The 26,972-nt window shown below is 34.6% G+C and overlaps 1 protein-coding gene across 2 annotated transcripts in view; it reads right to left on the bottom strand.

The window, feature by feature from the left end:
- FBXO8 (F-box protein 8) overlaps positions 1 to 26,972 on the bottom strand; it is a 47,673-nt gene that overhangs the window by 5,561 nt on the left and 15,140 nt on the right. For both annotated transcript variants that reach the window (XM_035022692.1, XM_035022693.1), the window contains exons 2-3: positions 21,527 to 21,863; positions 17,901 to 18,027 (exon numbers count right to left, since the gene is read on the bottom strand). In XM_035022692.1, the coding sequence (XP_034878583.1) occupies positions 17,901 to 18,027; positions 21,527 to 21,855 (456 nt within the window). In that variant the 5' untranslated portion in view covers positions 21,856 to 21,863. The remainder of the gene's footprint in view (positions 1 to 17,900; positions 18,028 to 21,526; positions 21,864 to 26,972) is intronic.

The following is a 26,972-nucleotide window of genomic DNA, read 5'->3' as shown; positions in this document are numbered from 1 at the left end:
TTAGCTTTCATGTCTGGGATTTCTCTGGAGAGGAAGATTACTTCAGAAGGGCTGTCAAAGTGATGGGTCGAGGGGTGTGAAATAGGAAAAGGCATGAAATCAGATTATAATTTTCTTCAATAAGCAAGCTGGCAATCGTCCAAATTCCTATCTTGTTAGGTAAGCAATGAACTACCAAAGAAAACATAGTATGAGATTGGTTGAATAACTCTACATTTGTTTAATAAGTGGTGTAAGTTTTCATTTTTAATATAGTTTTAGAAGAATGGTACAGAGAGATGCCCAGGCCACATAGCATGTTACTAATCAGGACTAGAGCTCTCAGCAGAGTGAGAGTAAGCATGTAGTGTCTCACAGACAAAGGAAATCATGAACATTAATATTAGTCTATGCTAACATAGTTTCCAGAAAAAGGGAAGGCAGTAGCTCGCTATTGTCCACATAATTCACTACAAAAGTGTCAGATTCTGGATGGCAGATTTTGTGGGGCATATTGACAAACTAGAATTTATCTGCATAAAGGAAATCAGGATTTGATTAGATTGTTGAAGGGTCAATCCCTGTTAGATAAGGAAGACTTGAAGGATGTACTGATATTAGGCCTAAAGAAGATACTTAGGAAAGAAGATTAAGACTTTAAGACATCTGAAAAGCTTTATCATAAGGAAAAAGAACAGACATTGTGTGTGGTTTTAGTGAAGATCTTAAGCTGATGAAAACTACAGAACTTCTTCCCAGAATAATGCACATACACATTTTTTAAATATACATTAAGTGCCTGAAGCCCATCTAAGGCCTGCAGGTTAGGAATCCCTATTCGAGATGATGTAGGAGTATGGCTACTGAGTGTCCGTAATAGGGAGGGAGGTTAGTGCCATGTAAGGGAGGCTACACTTGCAATTACAGCTGAGTTGTTCAAGGCCAATGGTTTGTCATTTGCCTGATTCAAATTTTTTTTTTTTACATTTCCAAAATAAACCTAATCCTCAAATTATTACTACTTAAGTTTTTTTGATTGCTTAATCCATATACATGTTAACTCCATTATGCAAACTCTACACGGTTCAACTTGCAGAATTATCTGAATTGTTACCGCCATAGTGTAGTTCCTTTTCTTTCACATGGGAATAATTCTAAGACATTTTTGTCATATGACTTGAAGATAAATCATGATGGTGTCAGTCCTATAATGAATTGGCTCCATAGCATAAAGGGAAGTTTTTGTCATCTGGAAGAAGACTATTGACCAAAATGGATTTTACTAAAAAAAAAATAGTTTTAAAGGAAAGTTATATTGGGATAAATGAAATTCGTATCATGAAAATTGATTTGGTATATATATTAAGATTCATATTTCTCTCATAAGAGTAAATAATATTCATATTACAAATCCTAAATTCCTTACTAATGTGATTTTTTTTAAGAGAGAGAGAGAGAGAGGGAGAGCATGTGCCTGAGCATGGGTGGGGTAGAGAGAGAATCAAGCAAGCTCCACGCTCAGTGCATACTAGGGGCTTGACCTCACAATCCTGAGATCATGACCTGAGCTGTGATCAAGAGTCAGATGCTTAACCAACTGAGCCACCCACATGCCCCAGAAAGAGATATTCTTATAAATAATCATAAATATTAATTTGGAAAAAAATCTAAAATTTTAAAATCCACTCTATAACTAGACAAATGGGTTAGTCTTTCTAGCTGCTAACAGGATACATGCCCCAGTAATGTGATTTTTAAAAGAAGTATCCATTTAACTTCAGATTTAAATATAAAGGTGAACACCCAAAGACTAGTTTGTAAAGTAGATATATGTATATCTGTGCATATGTGTGTATATATGTATCGATAGGTATGTAGGTACGTATCTGCTTTATTTTTTTTTTTTTAAGATTTTATTTATTTATTTGACAGAGAGAGACACAGCAAGAGAGGGAACACAAGCAGGGGGAATGGGAGAGGGAGAAGCAGGCTCTCTGTCGAGCAGGGAGCCCAATGCGGGACTCGATACCAGGACCCTGGGATCATGACCTGACCTGAAGGCAGATGCTTAATGACTGAGCCACCAACGTGCCCCGGTATCTGCTTTAAAAGCATTTCTGAAACATTGAGTCAAAACAAATATATTAAAATTATCTACATCTTCATTTAAAATGTATTAAGTGCAAGGGATATATGCAAGGTATTTAGTGACAGACACTGAGAAGTATAAAACATTTTTGCTCTAAGAAAATCTAAAGTTTATCTGGGGAGATGAGACAGGGACACAAATAAGTAGAATACGCATATATGACAATCAATGACACAAGGCAGTTAAATAGGGCCTAAATGAAGAGGTATGAAAAATAAGCATTTCAGTAGTTCAGTGGAAGGAAAAATCACTGTGAGACAGGACATTTAGATAAGTTTTTCTGGAATATCTACTTTGAAAGAATCGTAGTGGTTTAAATAGCTCAGAATGAGGGGAACCCTGGAGATGAATATTTTAGTCAATGTTGTATTATATAAGCAAAAGCATTATAAGATAAAAAATCAGGCAATTTTCAGGAAAATAGGGGAACTATCTTGGGTTTGAGAGCCAAGTCTGGAACTAGACTGTAACAGGAATAGCAGTGAATGTAACGGTAAGGAGTTTATCTTCTCCCTTATATGTAATTGGAAGCCTCTGAAGGCTTTTTAACATAATGAAGCAATGGCTTGCAATATAAATTTGACAGTAATATAAAGAGAAATAATAAAAGGGAAATTAGACAGTAGGCTACTACAGTTGTCCAGGCTTAAAGCAACAGAAATGCAAAGGAAATAATCTATCCTAAAAACATATGAAAAACCTCACATATGCTACGTATGTATATGAAAATATGAAGCGAGAGCACATTTTACCATGCTGGCTATCATGCCAAGGAATAACGAAAAGTGAAAGATTAAGTTAACTGATGTTTCTGGCTTAGACGAAAAGGGAAATGACTGACAGGGGGGAAAACTCACAGGTTATAGAGGGTGCTGATTTAAAGAAAACAGTAATGAGTTTGGACTTCAAAATGTTGACCTTCAGGTGATGATAGATAAAACTAGAAAGGCAAAATAGGCAGCTGACAATGTAATAAGATATAAAAAAACAAGTGCGGGTTGAAGGTACAGACTAAGGATCCTGAATAAGAAGAATCGGTAAAGGAGTAAGCAGAGATGGAAGAATGGAGGGACAGAATAATGTCCCAGAGGCTAAAAGTCTTTGAACTGTAAAGAAAAGGGTATACAATGCAATTATCTAGTATAGTTGAAAGAGCACAATTTTCACAAGGACCAAATCATGGCTGTGTGATTTTGTGAACATAATTTACTCAAACTTCCCAAACCTTAGTTTCTTAATCAGTAAAAATCTTATTTAAGTGGCTACTGTGAAGTTATGAAAGTGTCTAGCATGGAACATGGCTAGTTTCCTTTTTCCTTTAGGTAGCTCAAGGAGATGAAAATGGGAAAGAAGGTAATGGATTTGGTGACTGGGAGAAAAGAAAGTAGTGCCTTTCAAGGGGTCTCTTTCCACAGAGTGATGGGGACTCAAGTCTAGGAAGAAAGCTAAGGAATGAGCTCAAGGTAAGGAAATTGATAGCCCAGTCGCTTGAAAAATTTATTAGTACAAAGGAGGGAAAAATATTAAAGAACATTAGAGGTCAAAAAGAGAAACAACTGTTTTTTGAAGACAATTCTGACCTATGCACATCAGAAGACGCAAGAAAGAAAATCAACAGGGAGAGGAAAAGATTGACAAAGGAACAATAAGAGATAATGAGAGCAGCAAGGTAGACAGAGGGGAGCAGGGGAAAGACTGAAAATACAAGTGGAATTAGAACTCGTCACACTCTGGCCAGGGTACAGACACTCTCCACTGCAGGCAAGGAGAAACCCTGCAGAGGACTGCCCTGAGGGATAGAGCAGCCAAAACACAGTGGCAGAGTGCACACAGCATACACCAGAGACACTTCCTGAAGCACCAAGCCCTGGAGAGTATATGACCTCTTCTTTATAAAGCCATTACTCTCAGGAGCAGGAAACATAACTGGCCTTCCCAACACAAAGACAGAGACCTAGACAAAATGCTAAGATGGAGAAATTCATCCCAAAAGAAAGAACAAGAAAAGGTCACAGCCAGGGGTCTAATCAAATCAGGTAAGTAGTGTGCCTGATCCAGACTTTAAAGCAACAATCATAAGGATACTATCTGGGCTTGAGAAATGCATAGAAGACACCAAGGGAGTCTCTTACTGCAGGGATAAAAGAGCTTAAAACCAATCAGGCCAAAATGAAAAATGCAATAACTGAGATTTGAAGCCAACTGGATGCAATGACCACAAGGATGGAAGAAGCAGAGGAACGAATTAAGTGATATAGAAGATAGAATTATGGAAACTAATGAAGCTGATCAAAAGAGGGAAGGAAAAATCTTGGATCATGAACGTAGACTTAAGGAGTTGGTAATGCTTTCTGAGACTGGAGGACAGGACAGTAGTGCTGGTTCAGAGATAGGTATATTAAGAAACTGATAAAGGCTGGGCACCTGGGTGGCTCAGTCGTTAAGCGGCTGCCTTCGGCTCAGGTCATGATCCCAGGGTCCTGGGATCGAGTCCCACATCAGGCTCCCTGCTCAGCGGGAAGCCTGCTTCTCCCTCTCCCACTCCCCCTGCTTGTGTTCCTGCTCTCGCTGTCTCTGTCAAATAAATAAATAAAATCTTAAAAAAAAAAAAAAAAAGAAACTGATAAAGGCAGAAAAGAGGGCACATATTGATTTTCTTCTTAGGGTGCATAAACCATCTAGGAAGAGTTGGAAAAGAGCTGAATTGGATCCCACAGTGAAGTGGTAAAGATTTCTATCAACAGTGGGAATCTACTAGGAATAAATTCCTATTCCCCGTTCTTAAATTCCACATATGCTACATTGGGAATCCACTAGGAATAAACAAAAGGAGTGCCAAGCAGCAGGGAGAACCCAGGTGATTTTTTTTTTTTTTTAAGATTTTATTTATTTATTTGAGAGAGAGAGCATGAGAGGGAGGAGGGTCAGAGGGAGAAGCAGACTCCCCGCCGAGCAGGGAGCCCGATGCGGGACTTGATCCTGGGACTCCAGGATCATGACCTGAGCCGAAGGCAGTTGCTTAACCAACTGAGCCACCCAGGTGCCCCAACCCAGGTGATGTTAATGTAAATTCATCCCATCTCATTTTAAGTTTTCTTTAATAGAACAGATGTTTGCAGTAATTAAAAAAAATTAAGAAATTTTGTAAGGTAGACTCCATAGAGTATGTTACTAAAAACTTATGCAAACAATAGCCCCAAGACTTACACAATCAAATTAGAGTGGTGAACTGTTTTGATGTAATTTGTTTAGGAGGGAAACAAATAATTCAAGAAATCATGAAAGGATAGCTTACACCAATATTAACAAGTAATTTATTTTTTTATTTGTATTTTTTTTTAAGATTTTATTTATTTATTTGACAGAGACAGAGATAGTGAGAGCAGGAACACAAGCAGGGGGAGTGGGAGAGGGAGAAGCAGGCTTCCCGCCAAGCAGGGAGCCCGATGTGGGACTCAATCCCAGGACCCAGGGATCATGACCTGAGCTGAAGGCAGATGCTTATATGACTGAGCCACCCAGGCACCCAAGAAGGAATTTAGAATGGAGAAAAAAATCTTTTGGATAAATAAGATGTGGTGTATATATATACAATGGAATATTACTCAGCCATAAAAAAAAAAATGGAATCTTACCATCTGCAATGACATGGATGGACCTAGAGGGTATTATGCTAAGCAAGGTAAGTCATTCGGAGAAAGACAATTATCATATGATTTCACTCAAATGTGGAATTAAAGAAACAAAACAGAGGATCATAGGGGAAGGTTGGGAAAAATAAAATAAGAAGAAATCAGAGAGAGAGACAAACTATAAGAGACTCCTAACTATAAGAAACAAACTGAGGGCTGCTGGAGGGGAGTGGGGGGTTGGGTGATGGACATTAAGGAGGGCACGTGATGTAATGAGAACTGGGTGTTATATACAACTTAGGAATCATTAAATTACCTCTGAAACTAATGCCACACTATATGTTAATTAATTGATTTAAACTTAAAAAATAAAAAGAAGAAATGTATTAGGTGTTAGTCATCTATTTTTTTATTATTGTAAGAATGACCCTTTTCACACAATTCATGTTTTAAGATACATCCATTTTGTTTCATTTCTTCTATTACATCAATACCCACATTTTCTCTCCCCTTATTTCTTTGATTCAAGTCATTATTATCCACAGTGTGGTTCAAAAGCAAAATCTGCCATACATATGTTCAGGACCAGAAATTATACAGGTAGCAAAGTGAATTCTAGAAAACTAGGTATGCAAAACCAAATGAAAAAGAAGCAACTGTTGTTGCAAACCTAAAACTGACTTAAAAAAAATATACATTCTTAATTAAAAAAAAAAACCCACTAACCACTGTTACTGAAAGTACTGGCTATTGGCACAGACAGTTGGCAGAAACATTATGTAGCAGTTTGTATCTATAACAGAAATCACTACGAAAACAAAATTGGTGGTACCCTTGTTTTCTATACAGAATAATAAAGATATTTAGAAAAAAACTTGGTTTAACTAATTTTGTTCAAATTTGCCTTTGTATACAATGTGAAATCCAGAACCATGGTTATACTATTTTTCAGGAAATGAATCTATCCTTAGAGCATTATATAATAGAAAGCAAACTGGACACTACATTTTTAAAGGACATTTGAAGACTTTTAAAATAATAATCCTTAAAATTTAACAATAAATATTTATAAAACAGAGTTCAATCTAGATTTCTACCTTTTCTTTCAGTGAGAAGTAATACAATAATATTCAAATAAGTATTTTAGCCACAGTGAAATGAACAACTGAAATGTCATCTTTTCACATTAAAAAATGTAAAAATTAAGAGACACAAAAAATGTTATGGATATTTGTTTTCTGGATAGTAAAAAATAATTAGACCATCACAGAGAAGGCAGCCTTCTATAGGTCAAATGGAGCGTTCTCATTGTCTTGTTTGAAAATAGCACCGATGGTGATACTATTTCTTCTTTTTTTATAGGGCTTTCAGAATCACTTAAGCAAAATGTAAAATCTATTAATTTTTGTTCAGTCGGCAGTTGTCACTCTCCCTATTTAATCAGGGAATATGTATTCTACAGTTAAGAGAAAAAAACACATAGAAGTTGAACAGGTGAAATCCATTTGGGGATATATATACTGTGCAAGTAATAAATTAACACCTTCTTTTTAGTTGCAGCAAAGTAAATGCAGAAGATTATTTAATGAGCAAGTTGTAAGACTAAGTATGGAAGTTTTTGTTCTGTCCTTTCATTTCATTTCATTCTACCCACTAACTTTTGCAGGGTTTTCTTCTGTAAATTTCTATACCACTCTTCTCTGTTGTAACACTGACCTTCAGCATAGACTTTAGAAATGTCACACATTGCTTTTTTTTCATGCTAATTTAAGCTGTTTATACATAGTATAATTGTTATTCCTAATCTAGTCACTAGAGTCCAAGACTAAAGTAAAAACTATGCCAAGGCTTTTAAAGTTGTCCTATATAAAGAGATTATAAGATTGACCAGAAACATTCTCCTCTTATGAGGTGTCTATAAGTAGGCTATTTATTCAATGGAAGCCTCTGTGTGACTTAGTTATAATTAAGAGGAAAGGACATAATGAGAATTGGGACAGAAATGTGAAGATGATTTTGATGTCAGTTTGAAATCTGACCTGCAGATTCCAGTCTTGCCTGTTCCCTAGGAAGAACAGAGAGCACACACTGTCCATGCTTATGTGGGGGAAGTGACAGTTGTGAAGAGACGTGCTGATATACTGCCGCCAATTCCTTCTTTTTTTTATTAATAGATTTTATTTACTAGAGCAGTTTTCAGTTTTTCAGAAAGAGTGAACAAAAGTATAGACAGCTCCCATTTTGGCTCTACCCCCCCCAATTTGTCCATCCCATTCAGTTTCCCCTATTATAAACATCTTGCATTGGTGCATTGGTCAGCCAATTCCTTCTTACACCGTTACTGAAAGTAGTCAGAATTAAACATTCTGGAGGATAATGAAGAATCATACTATTCAGTTTTGAGTATGAAATACGGAATGAAGTCAGCTCATTTACAGACCTTGTTTGAAGTGGCAAGGATTTCAGCTTTCTAAAACAATTTTCCATACATCAGGGTGTATGATGTAGATGAACTGCTAAGAATAGTCACACATACACCCTAAATTATTTTAGCCAGAAGATGTCAATGGGAAATCTCGCATACAGGAGGGATAGTTCAAAGAAAATCTAAAGAAAAATGGAAAATCTTTCTAATGGAGTCCAGGGGAAATGGAGGAGAAATGTAAGACAGATCATTGTGCTTCTTTTTCATAGGAGAGAAAGCAATGACATCAGACAAAATCACATAAATGTCATTATCTAGGTTTTAAATAACAAATAAAAGTTAGTTCCTATTAGTTAATTTTAATAGACTCAAACAGAAGAAGAGTCACACTTTGACTTCTAATAGTCCCCAAAAGTGTCACTCTGCTGACTGGGATAGATCAAGAAGATGATAAGATGAAGAACATGAAGGTAATTCTTAATGATAAATTACTACTACTAATATTATTGACAAGTTGCTGGTAGCTAAAGTAAGCTTCTTGGAAAGGCCCCTTCTTCTCTAAACTGTCTGTAAATTAGAAAAAGAAAGCATTCTAGTCAAAATCTGGAAATAAAACTCTATTAGGTTAAGGTACAATTAAAAATAATTCAAACTAATGAGAAAGTGACACATTTGAATATAATATTGGCTAATACAGAATTCCTGCTTGTAAAAATCACATGCAAATAGATTTAAATGAACAACTTTGCTTTGATAAATAAAAATTAGTTTTCTCATATAACCTAGATTCTAAAATGTACATTTGTAAATATAGTTTAACAGCTCTGAAACAATTTTGAAATAAACAACATTAAGAAAAACTCCAAATCTTAATGGTAGACAAACAGAGAAGCAAGCTGGGATTTAAATAGTAGTTTCACTGCTAGCACATGTGTATACTCATTCATGTAATTAAAGTATCTGTTCATCCTACCACCATATTCAGCCACGACGCAGGTTTGAATTTGAACGTAGTTTTGGAAACCTAATTACTGTTTAAAATGTCCTCAAAAAGATTATATTAAGCATCACCACTGACACAAAAAGTTATATGCAAAAGATTGTTCATCACATGCTAGAAACTGAAATTAAAGGCAAAGGGTATCATCATTTAAAGCTAGCAGATGTTGGTGTGACTGATGCATACATTATGAAGGAACATTACTCAGGTGTCAAATATTTATCTACAGGAATCCAAAAGTTCCAAGAGAGGATGAAGCCCAACACCTACAGCAGTGCTTGGCTCTTGATAGTCTAAGTTGTACCTCTAGTATAAATATAAAGCTACATTTTGGGGAGTACTTAGAGGCACTAACAATATGTTAGTGTGAATATTAATTCATAATATTTAGTGTTAGTGTGTTAGTGTGAATGTTAGTTCATATTCACACTAACATATTGTGTATCACAAATATTATTGTCCCCATTTTTATAGATGGGGAAACTGAAGCCCAGAAGTTAAATAATTTACAAGGTCTAAGTCATATAATTAGTAAGTGGAGAGATACTTAATAAATACTTGTTGAATGCATGTTTAAATCTATACAAAGCCTCCAGGTGGCTTTCAAGAGAAGCTATTGACTTTTAAGGATTATATAATTAAACTAAGGGGTAAAAAATGAACAGAACAGAACCACAACAAAAACCTATGAGTTGGATCAAAACTCTAGTATACTTTGAAATGCCTCAAATTATAAATTCTCAAAACTTGGAGTCACCAGTACAAATAACAAAAAGCAACAGGTCACTCTGATGCTATCTTTACCTGCTAATGGCCAAAAGTGGTTCACAAAGATCTTAATATTTTTATTATAAGAAGGCATCTTCAAAATCTTTATGACATGAGAGAAAATGTTATATAATATTAGGGATAAATGTATACTACAGTTAGTTGGTAAAAAATTTGTATTTAATGTAGTGTTTCCTACATACTTCCATATTTCAAAAGCTGCAATTAATCTGATGGATGCTTGACAACTGATGACATCCAAGAACTGAGGAAATATTTTTCAGATTTCTGATAAAGAATTCATCGTTTACAGTGACATTCAATGTGACATTGGTATTTGCAATTGCTACATTCAGACAAGATGTGTAGGAGAGAAAACTACCTTGGACATTAAAATTGAGAACTTAGGTCTAGAAAGCGCTGTCAAGTTTCACTGAAACTGTGGTCACATCAGATAACAAAGAACATGGATGTATTAAGATGGTCAGGATATGGTAAGGAAATAAAAGGCAAGCAGATTTTTCTTTGAAATGTACTTAGAATATTAACACAATATTGTAAGCTCACCAGGTATCTTTATCTAAATTGGCAACAAAAGTAAAATTCAAGCAAAGAAAAAATCTTGGTCATTTCAGCCCTGCACATTTTTAAAATTTGTAGTATGGGTGCCTGTGGTGCTCAAATATCCTAACTTTATTCTTTCTTATAGTTGAAAGTCCTAGATTGATACATTGTCCACTAATTTCTGTTTATATTTACCCTAGATAATTCATACTAAATGAGGTAACAGTATCTCCCATGATGTACGAGGGAAAACAAAAGCAAAATGCATCAGATGGCTTGACTGATGAATAAGCTATACAATATTCTCGGTCTGAATCTCTTTTTCAATTAGATTAAGACAAAAGAGGGCCTGGGAATTTGTTTCCCTTTGAAGCTTCTAAAAGGTTTGCCCTGAGTCCACAGACTTCTGTGGAGTCATTGTATTGGAATGACTCAGTGACAAGGGAAGGGGAGGGTAGTCAAGATCTGTTATGGTCAGGGCGGTATGCAAAATGAAGTTGATCTGAAAGACACAGGATAAAGTTACCTACTTAAACATAAAATTAACACATGATGGATCAAATTAAAAAGAGATAAGATATATCCACACACACCCATACACCTACCATGTTGCCCTCAAAAAAGTGAATGGCCTCCAGTTTGGTATGACCTGACTGTTGTAACCAGACTGAAAATATTAAATTATGTAGCCAGAGGATAATATTCACTGTCTGAGAGGCATAGTTTTTCACTTTGACTCTAATACTAATCAAGGGAAGGGGTTTTGCCAATTAACTTGAGTATTTTAGCTCTTTCAGGTAAATAATTCCAATAGAGAAGAAAGCTTTTTAAGCTATACACAGTGAGGGATTCTTCTTAGCATCAACTAGCTCCTTTGCTCTGACTAGATTCTCATCAGCAAATTGGGGATAAAATTACTTTGCTAATGAAAATTAGCACTGTTTGTTCTTATAAAAAATAATTTGTGTTCAGGATTACGTATCAAATTCTTAATGAGTTTGGGTAATAATGATGATGGTGATGATGATGCATTAGGATGCTCTTGATTGCAAACAACAGGAACCCTATTCAAGAAAGTAAAGGGATTTTATTTTCTTACATAACAAGAAATTTCAAAGTATTTTGGCTCCAGGCGTGTTAGGCTCATGGACCCAATTCTTTCTTCCCAGTGTTCTACCTGCCCTGTGTTATTAATAGCCCTCATGGCTGCAAGATGGCTGCATCTGTTCCCATCATTATATGCTCATACATTAGTCCCAGAAGTATACACATGTACGCACGTGTATGCATACACATAGATACTCACAGTACTACCTTCTTTTGTCTCTTTCTGAAACTTAAAATTTTTTCTGCACATGTTCCTCCAATCTTACAGGTCAGAACTGGATTGCATGGATGCTAAGCCAAGAGGAATAATATTAGCATGATTATCTTGGAATAAACTGTGTACAACTCCTGAGGCTGGGAATGGAGCTACCCTTTCAGCTGGCTGAAGTTCTTTATCTAGTGAGTAGCTAAGTGATGTGATTTAAACCCTGCCCATACAGGGCTATGTGACTTTTTTTTAAATTACTTCTATGATAGGATATAGTGGTATTAGAAGTACCTCGAAGACATCTCCTGAGTTCCACTTCTATCCTTCTGTTTTCCCCACTTTGTTACTTCGTTACTTCAACCACAGCATAATTACTGACACTCATACATTGTGTGGCCGCCCCCCCCCCTTTTTTTTTTGGTCATTTTTGCTCAGTGGCAGGAGGACCTAAAACCACAAGTAGGGAGTCTCAGCAACCAATATGAATTGTTGTGCCACTTATCAATATTCCTCCTTTGGGTACTAAGGCTTCTAAACCAGTACAGCCCAGAAATAAGAGAAGCAGAAAAACAAATTTTGTAAGTGGCTCACTAGTAAAACTAGAGTTGCAGATGCTTGGGCCTGCCTCAAAGCCATTTCACTCTTTTCATTGCTTTTAGCATGTCAGTTCACAGTTGCTAAATCATGATAACTCTAAGCCAATCTGGTAATCCCTTCTATTCTGTTCTCAATAGGTCTAGGAATGGTCATGTGATTCAGTCTGTCCATTAGAAATCAGAAGTAGTGCACTGAAGGCTCCAGAAAAGATATTTACTTCCTAATAAGCATAAGGAATTTGAGGAGAGTTTCTTTGTTTTGCCCCCTATCTTTGTGCTGAGGATACTTTCATATGAGGATGTGATATTTTGAGTGGTGGTGGCCAACTTATTATCAAAAGAAGGCAGAAGTCAACACACCTTGAGAGTCTTTGATGAGATCAGTCTATCACTGAAATAACTCTGGGATACCCACCTCTGTGTCTCTTTGGAGGTAAATAAATATATACGGTTAAGCCACTATTAAACTGTCTGATCGTTCCAGCCCAAACACCCTATGTGATACATACAGGGAAAAGTGGGCAGTACATTTGCCAAACTTAAAAGCATCTTAATGGCCTGTCAGCCTTCACTGAAAATACCCATGTTGCAAGAGATAACAGAGTTAGTATAGAGAATGAGCTATCAAGGATGAAATGATAAATGAGCTGTATAAATTATTTGATATGAATACTTGTATCAATGTCTCAAGGTAATTATTTGAATTCAATATTTCTATCAGATTTTATTTTACAAAGTAACATTTTCCTTAACAAATTAGATGATAATCAAAATATAGAACATTCATAAATCTCTCAGTCTTTCAAGGTACAACTCTCAGTTTTAATTTTTTTAAAATACTATCAGACAAAAGGAAAGAGAACAAATATAAATTCATAGACTTTCAAAAGAAAAAGGATCACTGGTAAAATAGACATCAGATAACTGTCAGCGAACAAGACGGTAGTCAAGCTAGCTGTCTATCCATTTAGGAATACATTTATTTACACATAGTTAAGATACAGATAATCCATACTAGCATATCATAGAACGTGTCCCCCGGAATGTTACTTTACCAAAGGAAAAAACAAAAGAAAAAGACACTGTCAAATAAATTTAACACTTTATCAAATAAATTTGAATGATACTACATACAACGCATACTCACAATGTGCATCAGTGTATTAAAGACTTTGAAAAGTTATTCTTTAAATAAGCCAACTAATCATAACCTATCATGGTCAAATTTATTAGATTTGGGAACTCCTTTGACTATGTCCTTTATCCTGTGGAATAATTATTCCAAAGAACACATTTGGAAAATGATTATCTGTACATTCTGATGATACCAATCAGGGTTTTCTATCCCTAGGAATAAAAATAAAAGTTTTTTTCATCACTGTTGCTATGCTATGAAGTAATGGTAATGAACATTTTGCTGCTGTATACTGGAGCAGAAAGTCAGTAAGATTTAATATCTGAGTATAAACTCCTGAGGTCCTTTTTAAAATGGAGAACTACAAATTTCCCATTTATATTTTAGCTGGTCCAACAACAAAAAGATTACATTATCACAAAAATAAATTGTTTATGCATTTCCATCTAAAATGTGTGCACAGTTCCAATTTAAAATATTTCTCATAATAGATTCTATCCCAGATCAATCTAATAATTATGCATAAAATTATATGCATGTATGTGGGTCTTCCTTTATGAAGGTAAGAAAATTGTCCTTATATAGTTAAAGACTGCTTTTACTGACCCACATGGGAATATTATTATTTTTTTAAAGATTTATTTATTTATTTGAGAGAGAGAGAGCACGCGAACATGGCGGGGGGGGGCAGAGGAAGACTCTCCAGCAGACTCCCTGCTGAGGGGCTCAATCCCATAAAGCCTGAGATCATGACCTGAGCTGAAACCAAGAGTCCGATGCTCAACTGACTGAGCCACCCAGGCCTCCCAAGAATATTATTCAGTAACATTTTTTTAAACATATTTACACAAACAAAAATAAAACCTATAACATTGAAATTAAACCATGTCTGCTCCCAATTTTTTAGACTCCAAGTTTAAAAATAACTAAGTCGAGAAAATGTTTCATACTAAATGGAGTTCAGGGAATATAGCTAGTCGGTTGAGAAGTTAAATTACTTTATTACAATACGGCTAGCAGAATAAAATCAACACACGTAAGTTGTACATGCAGGGGAAATACAGCCTAACGTAAAGGGATGGTTTTTAGCACATTCCTCGACTAGAATGTGGTCACCTGCCACAAAGTACACAAGCTCATGCACAAGATCAAGACTTGACATACAGCTGAGATCACAAGATCATGCAGATAACAACAGCGTGCTAGAGAATCGTACCACAAGCTGTGCGGAAGTTCTCCCCCACCCCATGAGCCATTGCCAGCAGCCGCTGTGGAGCTTGGTTACCCATATCCGTGACATGAACGGTGTCCTTTGGAGAATCTTGTTCCCTGTGGCTGTAAGTATTCTCATTTTTATAATATTTTAATGATGCTTGCTATCAAAATGATAAGTACAGAACTAGAAATTATGGAAAAGTAGACTTTTTATAATACTGAACAATTATACACATCTGACCTCAGGTAGTTACAATAAATGACACTTACATTTACACATATCATCAAAACTAATTTACTTCTCAGGCTTAAATGGACCCCAAATAACACATCTGATGATAGTGCTTCAATGGGGTGGGGTGGAAATATCAACCTCCAAAAAGTACTTCCTGATTTCTAGTGCTCAAAAATCTTGGCAAGAGTCATTCTAAGACCTGGCTAAGTATGACTCATACAGATAAGTTCTATATAAAAACATCTATTAGGATAACTCTTTCAATTACATGATTTAATTCTGAAGGCTTGACTTGGATAAACAACCAAGTTGCTATTATTTATATTAGTCAACGAAATAAAATATAGAATATAGTTGTTAAAATACTTTCCCTCATTTCTCTGCATCTACAAGTATTTATTTCAATGTCCTTCTTTGCGTATTTATAACCTAGGTGCATTCTGGTAAAGACAGGATTCTATTTTGCTATCAGATCACACTTGCTAAGCTACTGATGTTCATAAAAGCATAGAATCAGAATTCTGGAACCACAAGTCACTCTGAAAGGTTCAGTTCTATGCCTCTTGACAGCACTGTGTGCCCCTTTCAGAATAGTGAATTCAACACTTCTGGAATGCTCTAGGATATCTTTAAGTTCGGCAAGGGAGGGAGTAAGAAGAAAATACAGCCAACTCTCAGTAACAATGGAAGGTAGGATGGATAAGTAAAATCTGAAAACCTAAAAATCTTATTTTAATTAATAACTTCAATCCCCTCTCTTAGAAAAGATTCAAGTTAAAAATTTTTTTAAAAGTTTTGTTAGATAAGAAGAGGTCTTTTAATTTTATCTTTTTTCTCTGCCCACCCCTCCAAACACAGTAGAGGAGGTGTAACAAGAACTCTATAGTCTGATATGTGTAGCAAAGATGGAAACATATTTTGACATCTAGCTTTTCCAATTTAGATATTTAAAACTATCCATATCATATTCTAGTATAAGAGGGCCTATCTGTGGTTTCATCTTTGCATAAAAATGATGGCTTTATAATTTGTTTTAAAAACTGGTACTCTTTTAGCAAGGAATGACTACTTACCATAATCAATATCAGCAGTTACATCCAACTTTTCTGACTTGGTAAATCTACAACTCAGTACTTACCAAGTTATACTTTCCTTAGAATGTAACATTTGTAAGTGATATGAATTAAAGATGACAGTTTTGCTCATTATCAGTATAATTCATGACAGGAACCAGAACGCCTTGATAAATTGGGCATAATAAGACTGGGGCTTGTAATAGCTGCCTTTCCTTATGTATCTAAAGTAATATACTGTACTAGGTTCTCCAGTAATCATCATTAGACTAATGCAATTTATGTACCTTATTATAAAGTTATTACAAAGTTTGTCATATGAACTGTTTTAATTAGCTACAAGCAATGTCAAATTCTAATAAACAGAATAATGAAGGCTTTGAAACCAGGCCATTCTTCAAACATGTAAGTGTAGAAGCATCTCTTGTACAGAGTAGCTATGCTGTAGGGCAAGATCAAAAAGTGACACGCTTACCGTTGCTATATATTTAGAAGGAAAAGAACTTGGATTTGACCAAAAATAAAGTAAAAACAAGTGTATTTTATAATAAAATGCATCAGAAAAAACTTAAATCAAGGCATAAGTTACAAAACCTAAATTTGACAGCCTATCTATTCATTTGCCTTCTAAATTAAGTATCAGTCCTCTATTCAATCTGAACGTCAAAACTCTTATTAAACAGTAGTGAGAGAACAAATTTCTTCGTTTAAATATTTATACCAGGCTTTATAATATATATATTTTGTCATATTTGTGGGGCTAAGGCTTAACTGATAATGGATGGTATATCAGTAAAGCTTTGCAATGGTGTTATATTTCTTAATTGTATACAAGGAAAAGTTAAGAAATCATATGTAATAAGTAAAAATCAATTTAATTTTTAAAATGTCATTTGTATTACATGCATATTTTTAAAATCAGTATTTGTTTAATATTCAAATATTTTACATGGGGGAAACAGGTTTTTAATTATAACATAGCAAAAGTTAAGATATTTAAAAAAAATATTTGACTGCATAATTTAAATAGCCCTTAATACCTCTACAACAAATGAAAAAAAGTTGGTTTTTGAAAATTAAATTAAAATAACTGCCAGTTAAATTTTTCCACAGAAAAGAATTCACCTAGAAGTAGTAGTTCTAAGTGCTGTATTAGGTTTCTAAGAATAAGCCTAGCAGACATTTAAACATTTCTGAGGAAAAAAAAAACAAAAAACATTTCTGAGAATCTGTACCTTTCTAGGATATATACAAAAATGAGAATAGGGAAAATAAAATAGTGAAAGAATGGTCTTCATATTTTGATTTTTTGATAAAATTATTCAGTTTTATGACAATCTATAAGCAGTTTCTAGGGCAACATGGACTGTTAAAGGCATTACGAAGACAACATTTTGATGTATCACAAATGAACAATGTCCTTTGTGATCGTCTCTGATAAAAGTAGCATCGTTACTAAATAGAAAAATAAAACAGGAAGAAAATGCTGCAGATAAAATTTGATGACCATATTCTGTGCTCTCCACAAACAATGTAGTCATATTTTAATCAGGTCCAGTAGAGGACTGCATATATGTCATGGAAGCTGCCACACAACATGAGCAGGTGGAAAGATTTAAAATGTGAGCTGATAAGGTAAAGAGAAATGACTGTTATATAGTATTAACTTTACTTAGCGGGCTTCTCAGTGATTTCTTCATTGAAAAGGAATATTCAACGACTTGTTACTTTACTTGCAAGTTTATTATATCGGAAAACTGCAGTAAGATAGTAACAAAGTTCAACTATTTCAAATATTCACATTCTTCACTTACCTCCTCTGGGTTAGCATTAAAGGTGAGGCTGCCTTCATCCAGCTGCATATACAATTTTCTGAAAGAAAATCCTAGAGGTGGGTTCTTATTATATATGGAACAGTGACCCCAAGTGGATTTACATAACCTATAAAAGATAAAATCAGACAAGAAAACATTACTATATTTAATTTCCTAAGTTAAACATGTATACACATGATAAAATAGTAACATGAAATTTATAGCTCAAAAGTTGAAAATGTTTAATTCCGTACTTGTTTTTTATTTGTTTACTAGAGTATGATCAACAAATGCTTTCAATTTAGCAACTCTGACAGTACTTAATAAACACAAGTTGAAGATTAATAATATTCATGAGTACTATTTGAAGTTAAATAGAAAATATTACTAATAATAAATAGAAAATATTACTATATAACTAATAATACTAATAATAATTACTAATATTACTAATAAGTTAAATAGAAAATATTACTAATAATATTACTACTAATAATAGCAATGATAGCTATTAATGTATAACATTTACCCAGTGCTTACTAGATGTTAGGCACTATTTAAAACATTATACTAGTATTAACTTGCTTTTAATCTTTACAACAATGCTATGATGTTGGTGCTGAAGATAAAGAGACACAGACACAGTAAAAGATAAAAGAGTTGACCTGAACCCAAGGAGTCTTACTCCAGAACTAGAAATCTTTTTTTTTTTTTTTAAAGATTTTATTTATTTATTTGAGAGAGAGAATGAGAGACAGAGAGCATGAGAGGGAAGAGGGTCAGAGGGAGAAGCAGACTCCCTGCTGAGCAGGGAGCCCGATGCGGGACTCGATCCCGGGACTCCGGGATCATGACCTGAGCTGAAGGCAGTCGCTTAACCAACTGAGCCACCCAGGCGCCCCAGAACTAGAAATCTTAACCGAGAAGCTAAACAGGATTAAGTAACTATGATCCGTTGCAAAGTAAAGTTGAATGGGGGCAAAGATCGCTAGGTAGGGGGAGAACTTTTTTTTTTTTTTAACAATATACATATTGATAACAGGCAAAATAAACACAGAAATTATGCTATTAACTTCAGGACATATATCAAAAGCTGTGTATGACATTAAGAGTAGCTGTTTTAAGATGCTGCTTCAAAACACTGGGTTTTTTTTTTGTTTTTTGTTTTTTTGTTTTTTTTTTACCATCACAGTGATACATGATTGTTTAAAAATCCTGTGAAACCTAAAATGCTAACAGTTCATATAAAACATACTGAAATCAGAGGGGGAGATGAACCATGAGAGACGATGGACTCTGAAAAACAAACTGAGGGTTCTGGAGGGGAGGGGGGTGGGGGATGGGTTGGCCTGGTGATGGGTATTAAAGAGGGCACGTTCTGCATGGAGCACTGGGTGTTATTGCACAAACAATGAATCATGGAACACTACATCAAAAACTAATGATGTAATGTATGGGGATTAACATAAGAATAAAAAAAGAAAAAAAAACTAATGATGTAATGTATGGTGATCAACATAATAAAAAAAATACTGATTTTTGCAGTTTGGGATAGTTGTGTCCAACTCTCTACAAAGGCATTAGCTACTGGTTATTATTTGAAAGCTAAAGTTTTATCTCATTTTATCTTATTATAATGCCTAGAAATTCTGGATCATTAGACCATAGATCATTAAATATAAGTGCATTACTCTAGAGATACAGAGAATACTGCAATTATGTTTTAGTACACTTTTAATGACTATCTCAAAATTATCTGATTTGTGTGTTCACAAACACCTACTTGTAGTGATATTAAAATAGTTTCATTTTATGATATTAATTATTGATTTTTGACTCAAATTTCATGTCACACACATACAGTGTATAGGGTAACAAGAAAGTTACTGTCTCAGCCTGTAACATCAAAAACTGTGAGGATAGTGGGTAAAATATGTAATTTAATGAGAATATCTTCTTAATATTTATATCCTTGCATTATTTTTACCAACCAAATGAAATCCCTGATTCTAAAATAGTGGGTTTAGGAGTTTGTTTAGAAAATTATCAGTATTTTAGCAGAACCTTTAGTCCTATAGCTTTTGACTTTTATTACTGAACTATGTGAAAATAACAGAACCTCTCAACATTAAAAAGTATTTGACACATATACAGTTAAAATAAAAACTAAGCTGGCCTTCCATTTAAAATAGAAGCAATTTATCACTAAGGAAAAAAAAAAACAAGTGTCATAAAAATAGGCATAATTATGTGGTAACAATAAAGGAAGCATTTCTGTCAGAAATACACACCCAGATTTAAATCCCAGATAAAGAGGACATTCTGACTGAGTTCAGATAACTTAGAAATAAACTTTTTTTCTCAGAGTTCAAATATAGGATTACAAATTAAGTTTTCTGGTAATACTAAAATGCAGAAATTTTAAATAAATAATGAGCCAGTGTTAAAGTATTTTTATTTCTTCTTTTACCAATTAAGAAATTAATAACCTTAAACACTACTAAGTTCCTCTCACTTTCACAGTACCTTCACTATAACAAGACAATGAGAGAGTAACAGGGTCATGCTTATGATTTTTATTTATTTAGATGTTGAGAAATTAACTATATATTTAATACTGTAATTCCGTAGCATCAGAAAGCCTGCATTAGAAATATTATTGTTGGTAATACATTTTTACTAAAGTTTGGTTATTTGGATAATTTATGAATTCTCTCAATTAGATTTTCATTTAGAAATTATTTAAAGTCACAAAAAGACCTTTGTTTTTAGACATGTTTTAAATCACTAGAAATGAGATTTAAATAAACCTTAGATACTACAAAGTTCAAGATCCAAAGATTCTTCTAAGTTTGGTAACATATTTACAACTCAAGTATATGATGCTATTTAAGGAGTACCTGAAGTTACATGGATTCTATTCCAAACATTCGTAAATTTATAGGTTAAATTTAAACTGACAGAATCACTGCTACAATTTCTATAGTCTACTTTCACTTCAGCAAGCAGATTATCTCCTTGTGTTCTACTATTTTCCTACTTCATTGATGAAATGTTGGTTAGAAAAAATAAAAAATAGATGAAACATTCACCACAGTTTATATTAACAAGCACCTCTGTGATAGAAGTATATAAATTAGTAAGCACACAATCTTCACTTGGGAAGCACAAACTACCAGGGGTGTGAACACTTTAAGTTTTGGATTATAAATTCTCACTTGTATGTTTTTTTAGATATTTTATTATTTTGTTAGGTAATCTCTACATCTAATGTGCGGCTCGAACTTACAACCCTGAGATCAAGAGTTAGTTGCATGCTCTACCGACTGAGGCAGGCAGGCACCCCAACAACTTGTATTTCTAGAATAAACTGGCACCTCTTCATTGGTAACTTCTCTTCTAACTGTAAAGTCATTTCCTTTATACTGTCCTTCTTTTCCCAATATCAAATTTGACTGTGATGATGACTCATTATCTTTCCGGGTTTTAATAAAGAACAAGTCAAAATACAAACCAAGGTTAAAAAGAAATACATCATAATACATTTATATATATATTATAAAAATAACATTTAAGCATGATTGTGTTTGGAGATATCTGAATTAAAGATGTTACGATGAACTTACCCTTGCCAGAGAAGTTCATCATTCGCAAGGTCCTGCCAAACACATGAAGCTAAGCAGAGGTCAGTTGCATTCAGGTAGGACAAGATGGTAAAGCTTAGCTCAGGGGGCAACATTTCCAAATTAATGAATCCTTCTTGTTCTTTAGATTTCCGTGCCTTCAAAAGATGATATATATCAATGCCTCCTTGGACTTGTTTACGATGACTGGTGTTAGAAATGTTGTTGGCAGCCATCCTCCTGCTCTGCTCTCTGCTGAGGTAGCCTTGCTCACTATAACCTTCTTGCTGTAGCTGCTGGTTTCTGGCCACTCTCCACAGCCCCTGACCCATCTGCAAGCCTGGGAGAAAGCCAGAATGTAGTAAGGTCAACTGTGACACGAAGCATTAATTTACCAGAATTAACATTCCTCATTAAAGCACATTAAAAGGAGTGGTATAGAGCGCCTGGGTGGCTCAGCTGGTTAAGCGACTGCCTTCAGCTCAGGTCATGATCCTGGGGTCCCTGGATCGAGTCCCGCATCGGGCTCCTCGGCAGGGAGTCTGCTTCTCCCTCTGACCCTCCCCCCTCTCATGTGCTCTCTCTCTCAGTCTCTCTCAAATAAATAAATAAAATAAAAAAAAAAGGAGTGGTATATTACAAAGAATAGCTGGAACATCCTAAGTACAAAACTTGGACAGAGAAAGTTGCAGAAATCTTTGATTTGATCATCACCTTTATCCCAGTTTGCTGACTACTTTTAGAGTCCACAGGTGACATAATCATTTTTCACATGGTAAGATTTAAAAGTTACTGATGTCCTAAAGACTCTTACAAGTTATAATTATGTGGACTTATGGGCCAGTATTAAATACAGCTCTGATCAGAGCACAGGACTTTAGTTAAAAGGCCTCTAGACCCTGCTTTTTATCACAACTCAGGCCAAGCTAAGCTAGTCCCTTTTAACCAAACTCCCAGATGCATAACAGCTGTGAAACAGGCTTTTCCTTTAGTTCTGCCAGTCTACACTTAAGTTGTAGACTGTAATAAAATGTAACATAGGCCCTGAAGTCTAATTCAGAAACCTTATAAATTAGACACCTAGAACTCCATGATAAATAGCTTAGTAATGACTATTTGGTTTTGTTGTTGCTTTAAATAAACATCATAATTTAGACTAATTTTCCAGTTCTTCTCCATATAGCCCTGTGGATTCCTCAGAGGTACCTGTGAAAAGGTAGAAAAGAGCATACTCCAGTCTCCTCTACCTTCATTTGACCTCCAACCAGAGCGGCTCTACATTTATCTGTTAAGAAATGTTGGACTGCCTAGTATACAAATATTAGGAAACTACTGGCCTAGACTTCCTATTTGATCTTGGCTTTTTTTTTTTTTAAAGGATTTTATTTATTTATTTGACAGAGAGAGAGAGAGAGACAGCGTGAGAGGGAACACAAGCAGAGGGAGCGGGAGAGGGCATACGATCTTCCCACTGAGCAGGGAGTCTGATGCAAGGCTTGATCCCAGGACCCTGGGATCATGACCTGAGCCGAAGGCAGACGCTTAACGACTGAGCCACCCAGGTGCCCCTGATCTTGGCTTTAAAATAAGAAACTTTTCCTAGGCAAATAAATTCATAGAGAAACATGAAATCAGGAAGAGCTATTAACTAATATAGATACTTCCATGATCTCTTTTCCAAACAAAATATTCTTGTTTTATAAATCTGAGTTGACTACTAATATGTGTGTGCATGTAATTTAAAAATGGGGGGATTGATTTTCATATAAAATCATTAAAATAAATTTCATAGCATGGGCTATCTATAAAATAGTTTTAATTAACTGTTTATAATGAGATTTAACAAAAAAAGAAAGGAAAAAAAAACCTCCAGAGGTGACTGGAAATTTAAAAAAATTATTAGGAATTTCGAAGAATGTCAAAGATGTATTTTTTCAGTATTCAAAAAGGTATGTTCCACATGTATATTTACTGAGTTATTGGCTATTATTTGGATAATGACCACTATAATGGGTTACTTGTTGATCAGAACAGAAAAACAGTCCAGGATAATTTTTCACTCTTCTTTACAGTGAACTGCTTGGAATCCCAAGAGCTTAAGGTATAAAGGGATGGGGAGTTCAAAGAGAAGGAACATATTAATAGTTTTTAAATGTGGGGAAATTAATTTTTTACAAAGAAACCACAAAAAAATAATCTTTTATCCCTAAAATACACACCACAATAATGGTAGCAGTTCTTAAATTAGTGATTAGGCTATAATAGTTAAATTTGTATTTTTAATATAGGATATTAAAAGATTGAAAAGACAAGACACAGAGCCAGAGAAAATATGTGCAAAACACTTATCTGACAAAGGACTGGAATCTAAAATATACAAAGAACTCTTAAAATTCAACAATAAGAAAACAACCCACTTAAAAATTTGCAAAAGATCAACAGATGTCTCACCAAAAAATATTTATAGGTAGTAAATAAACATATGAAAAGACACTCCACATCATGTGTTATTCTACAATCTCAAATCAAAACAACGAGATAATAAATACTACACATACATTAGAATGCTTGAAATCCAAAACACTGACAACATCAAGTGCAGGCAAAGGTGTGGGAATGCAAAATGGTACAGTCACTTTGGAAAACAGTCTGGCAGTTTCTTTTACCATATGATCTGGCATTTGTGATCCCTGGTATTTACCCAAGTAAGTTGAAAACTTAGTCCACATAAAAATCTGTACACAAATGTTTGTAACATCTTTATTCTAATTACCAAAACTTGTAAGCAATCAAGATATTCTTCAATAGGTCAATGGATAAACTGTGGTACATACATACAGTGAAATATTTAGAACTACAAGAACTGAGCTATGAAGCCATGAAAAGACATGGAGGAAACTTAAAATGCATATTACTAAGAGAAAGAAAATGATCTAAAAAGGCTACATAATGTATGATTCCAATTATTTGACATTCTGGAAGAGGCAAACTATAGAGAGAGTAAAAATGATTAACAGAAAAAATAAAGATTATCAACAAAAATTTGTAAGGAATTTTAAGTTTGCTAAATGTTTAAACAAAGCCATATCAAATTACAACGTAAGTATAATTTAATTGACACAAATTTAACATTTTAAGATTCAAAATTATAAAGAAAGGTATTTTATTTCCATCATGGCTATTTCCCTGTTTATCATAGCAAGAAAATATCTAGAAGCACACTGCTTGCTAAGGTCATTTAGCATATCTTGTCCCTTTTTTGATGATCAGATTTATTTCTCTCTTTTGTTTTTGTACCACTAAAGGTAAATAATACAACATGGTAACTATAATGTTTGAAGTCTCAAGATTTAAAGCATTTAATATCAATTTCTGTGTATTTCCCCTGCAGCATCTTTCTGGCTAAGCAGCTGTTAAGCAGCTGTTGTTATTCTCAGGGATGTTGCTAGGGAACACAGAATCAGGGTGATTTCCCTAGGCTCTGGACTTTAATGGGGAATCACTTAAATTGAGCACTGGATAATGTGATTCAGAAAGCATCCGGCAGGTAGAAAGAGGTAAAGCTAGCAGCTGGCTCTTGGAGGGGGAAAAAAAAACTTGATGTGGAGGGTGGAAGTTTGAGGTTCATGTACACATAATTCAGAGAAAGGAAACTGCATTTTCTATTCTCCTACTGATGAGTAATACAACAAATTGCCCTTTTGGAATGTACCTTTCCCTTTAAAGCAGTTCTTCATACTGGGCAAAAACAGAGTATGATAAACCTCTTGAGGAAGATTAATATAATAAATTTATGCTTTGGGGAAAGGAAAGGGTGTTTATAGAGTTCCATCCCCATCCTCCTTAGGGTAACAGTGATGTGAAATGTGGGTGGAACTGTCAGAAAAGTGATAGAACTCTTAAAACGACATGATATCCATTGCAGAAGCTGTAGAGTAAGTCATGGAGGGAGCACAATGTTGTGGACTCTGAAATCGAACAAACTTGAGTTTAAATTCTGACTCCACTGGTTATTACTTACAAGATCTTGGGGAATTCGACTATTCTAAGCTTTAGTTTCTTCATATGTAATGTGATAATTTGCATATTACATAATAATATCTATACTTCAAAAGGTTGTTATATTGGGAATGAGATAATGCATGTAAGTTCATTCCACAGCTACAAAAATATTAGCTATTTGTTGTGACAAGATTATATTTTCATAAAATGAAAATGAGAAGAATTTGGTAAAATTTAATACTTCAGTTGTGCAGATGTTATGCCTGCTGAATAAACTCATTTGTTCATATTGATACACACAATTCTTCATCTCCTTTAGTTACTTGATATTTCAGCCATGGTTATTTTTTTTTTTTTAAAGATTTTATTTATTCATGAGAGACAGAGAGAGAGACAGAGACAGAGGGAGAAGCAGGCTCCCCGCGGAGCAGGGAGCCCGATGCGGGACTCGATCCCAGGACCCTGGGATCATGACCTGAGCCGAAGGCAGATGCTCAACCGACTGAGCCACCCAGGCGTCCCTCAGCCATGGTTATTCTTTTGCTCATAAATGTAATTCTTTTATAATTGATGGCCAAACCAACCAAACAAACCCAAACCTGAAAAACAAAAAAGTCTGTACTATGTTTCACAAAGAATTTAAAACCTCAGCATGTATTATGATAGTGCCAATAACAATGGCATGAAACAGATTCTTGTGTTATTATTAGTAATGTGTCAACATCTGGCTCTATAAGATACAAAATACGACAGAGTTTCATGCTGGGCTCTTACATGATTTCAAAATTCTTTAAAATAGGTGTTTGAACTGAATCAAAATCTGACTTCAAAGTATACAATCTTCAGATTTCTTATTAAAGTTTTAATAAAATCTTAGTATAAAGATTTTCAAAATTAAAACATAACATTATAAAAGTTATAGTACTCTGTCATTTGTGCCAGGAATTCAGCCCCAAAAATACCAAGCTGCATAGTGGAATCATTGAATATACAGAGTTTCAAATTGAAAAAAATTAAACACAAAAGTATTTTTTTGTATTTGAAATGAATAGTTTTGTTGTAAATATGGATTTTTGTGATGAAATCACTGCTGATAATTTGTTCACTCAAAACAGGTTGAGGAATATAGATACTTCTAGGAAACAATGCTCTTATAAGAGCATAGTTAGTCTATTTCATGTACAAATAAAAGAAATATGGTCAATTCTTGTAATTCCTGGTAGTTATGCTCTATAAAGTCACTACAGTGAATTAGCCAATACTGAGCCACTGTTCCTAGGAGATACGCGGCATTAGGTTCCTCCAAGCTCCTGGCTACATTTTTGCCAACTGATCAATACATAATCTTGTTTCATGAGTGTTTCTGTTTAAAGACACCTTGTTTAATATACACTGTTGATTCATTATCACTGAACTCACCAAAGCTGATCAGAGCTCATCTAACACA

This window comes from Mirounga leonina, unplaced genomic scaffold (assembly GCF_011800145.1).
Source record: "Mirounga leonina isolate KUSES-001 unplaced genomic scaffold, KU_Mleo_1.0 Mir_176, whole genome shotgun sequence".
NCBI lineage: Eukaryota > Metazoa > Chordata > Mammalia > Carnivora > Phocidae > Mirounga > Mirounga leonina.
This window is presented reverse-complemented; position numbering and strand designations above follow the sequence as displayed.